The sequence below is a fragment of the Marmota flaviventris genome, chromosome 9 (genome assembly GCF_047511675.1).
Source record: "Marmota flaviventris isolate mMarFla1 chromosome 9, mMarFla1.hap1, whole genome shotgun sequence".
Classification (NCBI taxonomy): domain Eukaryota; kingdom Metazoa; phylum Chordata; class Mammalia; order Rodentia; family Sciuridae; genus Marmota; species Marmota flaviventris.
Genome location: NC_092506.1, coordinates 76024542 through 76038085, shown reverse-complemented (window position 1 = coordinate 76038085; position 13544 = coordinate 76024542). Strand labels below are relative to the sequence as shown.

At 33.2% G+C, this 13544-nt stretch overlaps 1 protein-coding gene across 1 annotated transcript; it reads right to left on the bottom strand.

Moving 5' to 3' along the window:
- Positions 1-10441: 10441 nt before the first annotated feature.
- Positions 10442-10758, bottom strand: LOC114098633 (transmembrane protein 14A). Its single transcript, XM_027942878.1, is given in 3 exon segments — positions 10442-10532; positions 10534-10662; positions 10664-10758. Coding segments are annotated over 3 exon segments (315 nt in total).
- Between the last annotated feature and the right edge of the window lie 2786 nt (positions 10759-13544).

The following is a 13544-nucleotide window of genomic DNA, read 5'->3' as shown; positions in this document are numbered from 1 at the left end:
CCTGTTTTAGTTGGCTTTTGCATCACGGTGGTCAAAATACCCAACAAGGGCAGAAATTCATTTGGGGCTCACTGCTTCAGAGGTCTCAGTCCATAGACAATCAACTCTGTTTCTGTGGGTCTAAGATAAGCCAGTATGTCATGGGAGAAGGACTCAGTGGAGGAAAGTTATTCAGTTCATGGCAGGGTCAGGAAACAAGAGGGAAAGACCACAGTGAAAATGCACCCTTCCAAGGCACGCCCCTAGTGACTCACCTCTTCCTGCCATACTCTTGTCTGCCTACAGTTAAAACCAAGTCTGTCCATTCAAACTGGGATGGACTGAGTAGGTTGCAGCTTCCACAGTACAATCACTTTACCTGGATAATCCTGCATTAAAAGAATAGCTTTGAACTGCAGACTAGGTATTATTAGCTTTGAGGGGATACCCTACATCCAAACTGTAACACCACCTAACGTGTCAACTTGCTTACGTCACTTCTGTATGGCAACCTGCATTTCACCAAATGCAATTACTTATATTTTCTCAAAGTGCCATATTTTTTTGACATCTTTATCTTTGATTCTTCCTTTCTCCTATTATATTTTCCCAGTGAATAGACTCCTCATTCTTCAAGATGTTGTTCAAATATTTCCTCTTCTGTAATGCCTTCTATATAGTGGTCTGATTTTGACTCCTTACTTTCACTATTATTGTGCCTTGAAAAACTTTATCTTAGTAGTTACACAGAAATAACTCTCTATTGACAGTGTCTTTTGTAGTGACATGACAGACTAGGTATTATTAGTAAAGTATTTTCCATGTTAAGAAAATAATGAACAAATGAAAAAACACACTGAAGATATTTGATGAGTAGAAAATATACACTAAAACCTTAGTAATCTGACTATCTGGAATAAAAAGATACTGTAACTGGATAGTGATAAATATCATTATACTTCTGAAAATTCCAATACCTTAAAAGAGATGTTTTTGAACCCAGGGGTGCATTACCACTGAGCCATATTCCCACATCCTCAGTCTTTTTTTATTTTTTTACTTTGAGACAGAGTTTTGCTAAGTTTCTAAGAATGACCTTGAACTTACAATCTTCCTATCTCAGCATCTGCAGTTACTGATATTGTAGGGATACACCATACACCACCATGCCTGGCCATATCTTAAATTTTTATTTCATTTTTTATTGGTTCTTTTTAGATATACATGATAATAGGGTTCATTTCAACAAAATTATAAAAGCATGGTTTGTTCTAATTCAGTCCCCAGCACTTCCCATTTCCCTTCCCTCCTCCATTCCCTCCCTGTTCCTTTCCCTTTACTGACATTTACTTATAGTTGTTTTATTAAATTAGTGTCTCATGCATGTACATGATAGTGAGATTCACATACCTTGAAATATGTAAATATTTAATATATCACACGAACATATCACTTGATGCTTTACAGAATTGAGCTTTTATTTCAGCAGCAGGGAGCTATTTTCTATCTGGAGATTATTAGTGGGACAAGTTGAGTAAAATAGTAGAGTATTAGAGTCATTAAGCTGCTTTGTTCCTATTTATGTTTCCAGAAATCATAAATTATTTTCTATGACTTATATATATAGGCAAAAAAATGAAAAAGATAAAAGAGAAGCTAAGCAATTGGACTTAACTAAAATGAATCCCAGCTTCCATCATGTTTTTATAGAATGGCATCATGAGGTGGCAATGAGCATGTCCAAGGTAGAATCGGGTCAGCTGACTTCCCAGCACACATTTACCAAACACCTCACCTAGGGGTTTGCTTGACATGTGTGAGCTTCATAATGCACATAGATCTTGTCTACTAGGTTATTACAGTTGAACCTAAGAAATAATGACATTTGGCAGACGATTAATAGATTCAAGTATATGATGCCCTAAGAGATGTCATAAATGCATAGAAAATGAGAAGAGAGTGAGGCATGCTGCTTTTGACCAGAGGAAGTAATTCTACATTTGGTCTAAATGATGTATTACAAAGGCTCTCTGGATTCCAGATTGGTGTTACAGAGGAAGTGAATAGCTTCATGGACCCAGTCCACAGGCCAGCAATCCCTTCCATTCTCAGTATCTCCTTTCCTATAGGGGAGCCTCTTTTCTCATTGGTAAAATGCAAATGAAGAATAAATACTTTATAGAATTGTTGTGAGGATTAAACACAATAGTGTAAGAAAATTTTCTTTTGCAGTGCCTGAACTGTAGAAATCACTCATTCACTGAAAACTATGTTATCATAACCATGTTATCATTTTCTAGTGAATTTTCTTGGAAATTTCCAGTTATTTAATATACAATCAACTAGTCTTTTAAAGTATAAATTCATTCCAGTTGAGACCCATATTTTCTGTGTTTTTTTTGTTGTTGTTTTTAGTTGTAGATGGACATAATATCTTTACTTTATTTTTTAATTTTTATGTGGTGTATGGGATTGAACCCAGTGTCTCACGCATGCTAGGGAAGCACTCTACCACTGAGCCACAACTCCGTCCAGTATTTCCTGTTTTTGACTCTTCTCCCTTATCCTAGTACTGCCTCTCATCCAATCAGCCCACTCAGGTACCTACTGAAGGGAACATTTCCAAACTAGCATTAGGTACACAATCATAATTATCCCTTCTCAAATTGAGCCTTCTTCATACTTGCGAAAAGCACACTTTGTGTTAGATTATTCTATTCTTATACTTAGAAGTTCAAATACCTAGAAGTTAAATGGGAAACCTCACCTAGGGGTTTGCTTGACATCTATATTTATTTCCTGGGTGTAATGAAGAGAAGCTTGCAAATTGGGAGAGGATTTCATAGGAATAGCTTGCCTTGATTGTATTTTAAGTGATGTTAATAAAGAAACATCCTAATTCATGGCTTTATTAGCATATTCCTTGGAAGTCTGTTAACTTTGTGATAGAGCTGAATCTAAATTAATGAATAACTTAGGGGTAAGTTTCTGCTATATATAAATTATATTTTCAGGTTATTATAGTTATAAAGAAAAATAACTGTAAGGTCACAGGCACTTGAATCGGACCAATCAAATCCTATCCTGATTCTATTTCCTGTGGGATTTTGACAAAATTACATAACATCTCTAAGCCTCATTGCACATTAGTAAACGCTGATGATCCTTTAAATTCACTTAATAGAATTATGTGAGTTAAATAAAATCTTCAAAATTCATTAAGCAAAGTTGAAATATAGTAATTACACAATAAACATTGTCTAGTAAAATTGTGATTAACAAGTACAATCCAAACATCAGCTACTCTTTTCTTGCTTCCTAATTTTCTATTTGCACTAGGTTGAGTCTTTCTATTCATCTTTATTTTTTCTCCAATATTGCTGAAATTCTGAAGTTAATTTTTTTTATATTCATAGTTCAATATGGAGTTGAGGTCTGTTGAATTATTGCTCTTTGCTATTAATTTCAGGGTTTTCCTTTAATTGTTACCTTGTATTGATTTAAGCAAAGTAAAATATATTCTCCTGATTGGCTAATGTAAAAAAACCTTATTTTTTTTATTATGCTCCACTTTCAAATCCAGTCCTAGGTATTACTCTTTTAAAACCAAATAATCAAAAGCTTATTAATTCCCTCTGGAAACATCTAGGTAACTCCAAGTGGTCTCTGTTCCTTTGCTCCTTATCAGGATAACAATTGTGCCATTGCTATGTACATTCCTCCTCAACACACACAGCTTAGAAAGCAGCCAGGTCTGTGATTTTCTCCTATGGTTCATTAAAGTGAGAAGGTTTACTTTTGCTTTCGTTTCAGCATTTTGAACAAAAGAAAAGCAATTTTGTGTAAGTTTTTATCACTTTATGTATGCAGAAGTTTGAGTTGCAGCCAACCACTCAAGTGATATTAAAGGGACAAATATTACCCTGAAAAGACCGTTTTAAGTCTTTTCTTAGATTATACTTTAAGCAGACTGAACCAATTTGCACAGGCAAGTCATTTGTTCATGGAGGAGTGGATTTAGAGTCAAAATTCATATGACCTGGGATCCTTATGTATCCAAGAGAAATTAATATTTTATCTTTACAATATGGTTCTACTTATATAAAATTAAAAAAATAAAAATTAACATGTATTATAAATCATAAAACATGACATATGAGTTACATCAAATTGAATCAGGGTAGCATGGCAGCATACAAAAATTAACATGGGTTTTGAAATCAAAAGACCTCAGTTGGAGTCCTGAATGAGACTTTTTACCTCCCTTTACATCCTCCCAGAATGAGGAAAATAATAATAATTAAAATAATAATACCTTTTCACCAATCTGTTAGATAGGTTAAAAGAAAATAAAACTTTTAAATTTGCTTGTTTGTTTTTACAGTTTTGTTGAAAAGAAAAAAAAATGGGTTCTAATTCCTTTTCCCTTGTCATAAATTTGGCTCTAAGAGTCAAGAATATTGTCTGGCTTCTTTCCCAGAATTTCTGTTAGTTCTTGTCCAGAGAGGGTTGCTGGCAAGTCTGTTGCAGTTGACAGGTGGCAGAGTCCTGGCCATGAGGAGCACAGGGGCAGTACTGACCTTTGCTTTGGTTTGTATCAAGGGTCGTGGTGGTGATGATTTTAAGGACATGTTACATCCTCTACTGAATTTTCAACTTCATCTGTTTGATATCACTGTCAGGGCACTGTCCAGAGTTCAGTAGGTGGGAGGATTCCTGCAAGGTACTCCTGGGAAGGGATGCATTACAGCTGGTTTCTGCAGGATATAAGATAAAAATGAAATTTGCCATACTCTGTCCTTTTAAAGACTGTAAAATTTACCATCTGGGCTAAATGCTTTGTATGATCACCTGGTGAATTCTTGCAGTAACAATGAATCGAGTATCTATAAAGCACCAGGTACATGGTAGTTGCTGGGAATGCAGAGATGAAACCCTCAGGTAGTCTTGGATCTCATCTTCTTTTTTATCAAATAAGGGAATGCTAGAAGACTTCAGTTTTAATACTTCATATGCTCAAGCTTAAACCAGGAACTCATGATGAATAAATACTTACCATGGAGAAAAGAAAGACAACTTGAATCTTGAGATTTTCCACCATGTTTAGGGGCCATTGGTTCTTAAGACAGTAGGACTTAATAGGCGTAGGGTGGGTAGGAGTGGCAACAGAGGAAGTCAAAGACATACACAGGGGTCACAGTGGCAGTAGACATTCATGTCATGGGATATATTCATGCATGAATATTTTATCTAGCAAGAAATCAAAGGTCTGTTATTAACTAAGAGAAATGATCAGACCAGGGCTCTAGAATTGTCTCTGATACTCTATGAACCGATTTCTTCCAGGGAATGTGAAGTTACAGATTATTTTCAGCTCTTATAAACTATGTTCTTCTCAGGACAATGTTTTGCCCAATGAGTTTGCCTCTTGACTGACTATAATAATGCTTTATTTGAACATAACCTTGGCAGAGGGAGACCTATGATAGCATTAGCTCTTACTCTGCAACCCTCTGCTACCCTCTTCTGGTAGTAATCTATCACTGCAGTTAACCCTTCAGATTAGGCGAAAATATTATCTCTAGGTGTGGTTGATAATGGCCAAGTTAGGAAAAGTTATATGGGGCATACCTAATAGCCAAGTTCAGCTCTGGACTCTGGGAAAATCAGGTCCTGTCACATAATTTTTCATCCAAATGTTATGGAGGTTTCAGATGATGGCCCAGACAGTTCCTATCAGGCTGGTGATACACAATTGTCGGGGGCTCCCAACAAGAGGGTGGACATAGCAGTTAACAATGAGAAAGTTACATTTAATTATGCTATATTAGGAATCACAGGAATTATAAGGTAGATAAACTCCCTTTCCCCCTAATTATACTATTTTAGAATGATAAATTTTATACTTCTATTCCCTTCCTTATTTCATTGTTACCATAATACATTTATTTTGTTGTCTAACTTGCTGCATTTGATTAATTTTGTTAACTTTGATTAATTTTGAATATGTCATTAGAAAATGAGCTTCAGAGAAATCGTTTTTATTTGTTGTTAGTTTGGTTTTGTTGTTGTTGCTTCTATATCCTGAACACTTAGATTAGGGCTTGATACCTATTAGCTACAAATGGACACTTTTAGAATAAAGAAATACCAGTGAAAATTAGTTTATATTCACTGGACTGCAAGTCGGAGATAGAATCAGACCATTAAAAATATACGCCATTTTCCATTCCTGCTGCTTAAAGAGTGAGGATATGAAACAGGAGAGTGAATATGAACTGAGATAAAAAAAAATTATCAGACTTTAGGAAAATGAGATTTATGGGTTTTGCCTAGAGGTCTCAAATGTTACAGCTTTTATGAATTGTGTATAGGTAGCTTGCTTAAATTAAGACTTTTAAAAAATAATAATAGTAAAGAAGATTTATAGATGTTCATCCCCAATAAAGGCATAAGGCTAAGAAACTTGGATTTTTGAATAAGCATATCCAAAATATTCTGATACAAAAGTCATCTGATGACACTTTGAGAAAAAAAAGGATCCTTCATAGTAAAAGAATAAAATTGTTCTTAGACATTCAGTGAGATCATTCAGGAGGAGATTTCACCTGTGAAGAAGGGGGGTAGACATTGGAAACAGGTAGAGCTGGTAGGCATCAGAGCATCAGGGCATGCCCAGTTCAGTACTTGCTAAAATGTACTTTCTGCAATTTCCTCTTAAGGATTGTATTTTAATATGTAGCAGGTGATTCTGATGCCAGAAACTCTAAGTCTTGCTCTGGAAATAACTGGCATAAATGGAAGGAAAGAGGATTTTTTTAATGGCATATGCCCGATACTGTGTCAAGAGAGCTTTATCCAGAGGTAAGTATTGTTACCATTATTTTATAGGTGAGGAAAATTAGAATCGCACAACATACAATTATTTGAGGTCACACTGATAGGAAAAAGGTCAGTTGTTACTTGGATAAAAGGTGTCCTGAATCCACCCTTGAGGTTTTTTTTTATCATGCACAATGGTTGCCCACTATTTGTTGGATGGATAAACAGGTGAGTGAGTTATTAGTCAAGTGAGTGATAAATAAATAAATGACAGCAATGTGAGTGAGTGTGAAAATAGTTGAAGGTGAGTAAACTGCTAGTTCTGAACTATAGTGTTAATGAGAATCACTAATAGAGACATCCATTATAACCAGGCAATCCCAGGTTTAATGGAATTCACATTCCTCCCATGACACATTTTTTTAAGAAGTCAGAATTACTAATGCTCAATGTTCACAATGTGTACTCTTTTAAAGAAATAATTTACACATTGACCAAGTATACAAATTGTATAACTTGGATGCCGAACTAGATAAAGAATATCATCAACATCCAAAAATGTTCCCTAGTTCCATTTTGCAAATATTCTTTCCCTCAAAACTAGCTCTTGCCTAAACTAAAATCCAATTGTATTCTTCTAAGCTTTTCTCTTTCCAGATTTTCATAAATCCAATCAGTATATGTTGTATTCTGTGTCTTCATTATTGAAGCTTTAGAATGAATATTGAAATCAAATAATATGATCCATTTTTATTGTTTTATTTTAAAAGTGTTTTGCTTCTTCTAGTTTTTTACTTTCAGAAGTAAATTTGTAAATTTCTATCATAAAAAAGTGCACTTGAGAAATTAATGTAGTCTAATGTAATCTTTATATCAGTTTGAGAGAATTTAGGTCTTTTAATTAATGAAAAGTATCTGTTCATGAACTTAAATTGTCATTAATTTCTATTAGCAATTTTTGATGATTTCAGCATAAAAATCTTAAACACATTTTATTAGATTTGTCACTAAGGATTTTAGGATTTTTTAATGCTATTGTAAACATTTTCTACTTTAATTTCACACTTTTAAAATGAGTGTTTTCTTAAATTTTGCACCCTAGGAGCCTCTATTACCTTACTTTAATGTCACTACGAACAGTATATAGAAATGCAACTACATTTTGCATATTGATTTTATGATCCATAATTTTGTTAAGCTCGATTATTAATTCTAACAGGTTTTGGGGGACTTACTTTGGGGGAATTTCTGCATCGGTTGTCTTCCATCTATAAATGAGGACTCATGGCTTTCTTTCCATTTCATTTGCATGGTTTATCTTGTCATATTGCTCTAACTAGGATCTACCTCCAGTAAAATATTTAATAGAAAGGAATTTTAAACTCTTCCTTAATTTTAAAGGAGAAAGAATTTAATCTTTCACTCAGGGGACAATTTTCTCATAGATACTGCTTATCAGGTTGAGACTATTTCCTTCAAATTGTGCTTAGAGTTTTTATTATGAGTAAATGTTGAATTTTTGTCAAATATTTTTATGCATTTATTTATTATTATAAAATATCTATGCTAATATTTTGCTCATATGCTGAATTATATTATCATACTATACTCTAATACAAATATAATGCTACATATACAACATAAAACTACATAATTATATGCTATATATATAGCCCTTTTTAATTTTTTTTTTAAGACAGGTCCTTGCTAAGTTCTGAAACTGGATTGGAACTCATGATTCTCTTGCCTCTGCTTGCTGTACTTTTTAAATATATTGCTGGATTCAATGTTATATGACATATGGGGAAGATGGGCCTTATATATATTTTAAAGCAGTCAATTCAATAAGAATATGTAATGTGTGGCTGGGGATGTGGCTCAAGCGGTAGCATGCTTGCCTGGCATGCACGGGGCGCTGGGTTCGATCCTCAGCACCACATAAAAATAAAATAAAGATGTTGTGTCCACCGAAAACTAAAAAATAAATATTAAAAAATTCTCTCTCTCTCTTAAAAAAGAATATATAATGATCAAAAATGAAAATGCATGTAACAATATTTTTGTAAAAGTTTTAAATTTGCTTTGTTTTTTTAGGTATACATGACAGTAGAACATATTTTGACATATTATACATACATGGAGTATAACTCATTCTAATTAGGAATCTATTCTTGAGGTTGTACATGAGGTAGAGTTTCACTGGTGGTATACTCATAGACAAACATAGGAAAGCTACGTCCAATTAATTTGACTGTCTTTCCTCTTCCCATCATCACTCCCTTCTCTTCATTCCCCCTTGTCTAACCCAATGAATTTCTACTCTTCCCTCCCACCCTTATTGTGTTTTAGCATCTGAATATCAGAGAGAACATTCTACCTTTAGATTTTGGGGATTGGTTCATTTCACTTATCATGATAGTCTCCAGATCCATCCATTATCAGCAAAAATCATAAATGAGATGGTATCAAACTAAAATGCTTCTTCACTGTGAAGAAAATCAAGAACATTAATAGGGAGCCTACAGAAAGGGAGAAAATCTTTACCGCCTGTGCCGCAGTCCGGCTGCAGCAAAATAACCCAGGGGCGGGGGGTGGGAGTGATGAGCAACTTGTGTAGATTGATACAGCTGGAGTGGGAGCCATTTATTGTAGGACAGGAGGGGTATTTATACATTCCACACAGCTTATCTTAATTAACATAAACTAGATACAGCAGTCAACCAATAAGGAATCTCCACACTTAATGGCTCGCTGGGTTACTTCACAAACCACTCCCTCTGGCAAAATGCCAGGTAACATCCTGACTTGTTTACAGACTCTAACAACCTGCACCTCAGATAGAGCATTAATCTCCAGGATATATAAAGAACTTGAAAAATTAATACCAAAAAATAACATATTTAAATCACATGACACAAAAGCTTATAAAGAGAAAAAATAGACAAAAATTGTATTTGTAGGGTTATATATTCTTGTCAAAATAATTAAATTAACATGTGGTTAAAATATATATAAGGATACAACAGATACACATTAAGTATTAAGTAACTTGACCTAGTTGTTATTTCTAGCAAACTATAAAAACAGCAAAAAACTCTAAATTATTTTATTTAAAAAAAAAAACTTTTGTTTTTATTTGAATACTTATCCATTCTGTTAGAGTATGTTGAGAATGGAATTAATTTAAAGGAAAAATAATATTGGCAGCAATAAAATTAAAATTAAAAAAATTCTTACATAACACAAGTGATAAATGAATACTTTTGTATTTCTGTGATGTCCACTTAGGGAATTCCTTTATTGGATAATTTGTAGTTTAATTTAAACTTACTTGAGTCATAAGTATTTGAAAATGTCAAAAACAATGCTACAGAGGTAAAGATAGACAAAGCAAATAAAAGAGTATATTGGGATTCATTAAACACCTTTAATGAAAACAGTACTTTGACAATTAAAAACAGTTCAAGTTTTTGCAGTTAAATAAAAAAAACTACCTCAAATTATTGTTCATACTAGAGGAGAGAGTGTTACTTTTGTTTCTGACATAAAATAAGGGAACTGACATTCTATACAGAAATTTATCTTTTAAATACAAAGAATATACTCTGCCTGTTACAGTGGAATGACAGGAAATGAGTTTTCAGCCCTTCTGGAAGTTCACAGCAACAGTGAGACAAGCAAATCTCAGGATCATCCTGAGGCTTAAACCTGCAAACAGCCCCACAGGCATATTTTTTTGAAAGTTTAAATCTCACACCCATTATGGTAGCCATGAGGAAAGCTGTAAGTAGCAATAGTTTAACATCTCATTTGTCCGTGGAGACATGGTAAGCTCCATAGCCTGCCAAAAATTCAACAATGACCAACAATCAAAGAGGGAACACTACTTCTCTGCTTATATCCTAAAATGCATCCAAATGTCACAAGGGCTACATAACCAAAACCAACCAGGTCCATTGGTGAATTTGCAATTTTGGTGTAGAATTCCTTATGTTGGGATCCTTTCTCTTCAAAGCCAGTCAAGCTCCTTCATGGTAAACCCAGTTTCACTTCTTTATCCCCATAGCACCAAGTACGTTGTACAAGGTAGGTGCTAAAGTCTGGAAACATTCTTCCTTTGCATTACTTTAACTGTGCACAGAACACATCAAGGTGGATCAGGTTCTACACCTATAAGTATCAACAAACATAAAATGATTAAAATCACACAAAGTTTGTATATCAACCACAAAAATTTAAACTGAAATAAATAACAAAATATATGGAAAGCTCCTAAATTTTTGGAAATTAAGTAACACACATGTAAATAGCACAAAAATAGAAAAGTTATATCAAAATAAATTAGAAAATACTTTTAAACTAGTTAAAAGGAAAGTAAAATATATCAATATTTTCAGTATATCACAGGATTTCCCCTTCAAAAAGATGAATAATATTCCATTTTGTGTATATACCACTTTTTAAAAACCTATTTATCCATTGATAAACATTTGAAGGACTTCCCCCTGTTAGCTAATGTGAATATAGCTGCAAAGAACAAGCAGAGGGAATATATCTTTGGAGCCAAGTTTCATTTCCTTTAGATACATGGTCAGAATTGAGATTGCTGAATTGTATGGTAATTCTATGTTACTTTTTAGGGGGTCTGTTGGAGTGGGAGAAATTCCGTATTGTTTTTCAAAGTGCTGCACCATTTTACATTTTTATTTAAATTTCTTTTTTGTAGTTGTGACAGTATGCCTTTATTGTATTCATTTATTTTTTTGTGGTGCTGAGGATCAAACCCAGTGCCTTAAGCATGCTGGGCAAATGCTCTGTCACTGAACTAGCCTCAGCCATTTAAAATTTTTAACAGTAATTCACAAGGGTTCATTTCTCCACATCTTTGTCAATTCATATTATTTTGTGTGCCTTATTTACATATTTATTTGATAGTTGCCATTCTAATTGTTATGAGGTGATATCTCATTGTGGTTTCTGGTTTTATTTTCTGTAATGATTAGCAATGCAAATCGTCTTTTTATACTTATTGGCTATTTGTATTTATTGTTTGCAGAAATGTCTATTTTAGTCATTTTCCCATTTTTAATCAAATTATTTAACACGTTGCTGACATTGAGTTGTAGGTGTATTATATTCTAGACATCAAACCTTTATCAAATAGATATTTCTCAAGTACTTTTCAATATTTCAAAAGTTACTTTTTCAGGCTGTGAATTGTCTAATTTTTGTAGAAGTCTTTAAATTTAATGTGATCACACTTTTCTATTCCCCCCCTTGTTTTGCATTTTTGCTGTCATATCTAAGATAACATCACAAACTCTGATGTAATCGTTTTCCCCTAAGTTCCCCCCGCCCCCGGAGGTTTTATACTTTCAGGTCATGTGTTATTATCTAACAAATTTCAAGTAAATTTTTATAATTTGTTCAACTTTACTTTTATATGTGGATATCCAGTTTTCCTGATACAATTTGTGCAAGAAACTATTCCTTTACCATTGCATAACTTTTGCACTCTTGTCAAAGACCAGTTAGTTGACTTTATTTAGGGTGTTTTATTTCTGGACTCTCCTTTATGTTTCATCTTTCCATATATCTCTCTTCATTGAAGTACCTTAATGTTTTAATTACTATGTTATAATATAGTTTGGAGTCAGGGAGTGTGAAACTTCTTTGTTTCTTCTTTCTCAAGATTATTTTGGCTATTTGGGGCCCTTGAAATTTTATATAAATTTTAAGACTTTTTCTATTTCTAAGGAAGAGTGCCATGGAAATTTTGATAGGGATTGCATTGAAATTGTGGATCACTTTGGGTAGTGTGGATATTTTAACAGTAATACTTTTTTCCCAATCTATAAAGTGGCAGACCTTTCCATTTACTTGTGATTTCTTTGAGCAGTGTTTTGTAGTTTGTGGTATAAGTTCTAATTTCTTGGTAAGATTTATTTCTATTTTGTTCTTTCTAATGCTATTATAAGTGAGATTGTTTTCTCACTTTTCTGTGAATTGCTCATTGTGAATCTATAGGAAAAAAATGAATATTTGGGTTGATTTGGTATCCTTCAACTATTCTGAATTCATTTAGTAGTTTTCATAATTCTTTTAAAAATAATTTGTGAACAGAGATAATCTATCTTACTGCTTTCCAATTTGGATGACTCTTTTTTTCTTTCTCTCATATAATTGTTTTGGCTAGAATTTCCAGTAGTATGTTGAATAGAAATCAAAAGATAAGTTGTGCTTTTTTTCTGGTCTTAAAGAAATAACTTTCAATTTTTTCACCAATGAGTATAATATTGAAAACAATTTTCATCTATTACTAATTTTTAAATGTTTATATTGAGAAAATGTTAAATTTTTTCAAAAGATTTTTTTACATCAATTGAGATGATCTTTTGTTTTTTGTTTCTCATCCTAGTAATGTTGCATATTACATCAGTCAATTTTTATATGATGAACAATTCTTGTATTCCAGGATTAAATCCCACTTGGCCCTTCTTAATGTATTGATGAATTTGGTTGTGCCATTTTAAAGCAAAAAGCTCTTAGCTTCAGTTTCATGCAAAACTCTACCCCTTTACATTGCCCTTCCTCACATTGTGATATCAATATAATGAATTTATAAATTAGTATTTTGATAGTTATTTTATGCTATTGTTTTTTTATATTTTAGAGCAGAACTAAAAGTGATTTATGCAACATAATTATGGTATTTCAGGATTCTGTATTTGTGCATAAGTATT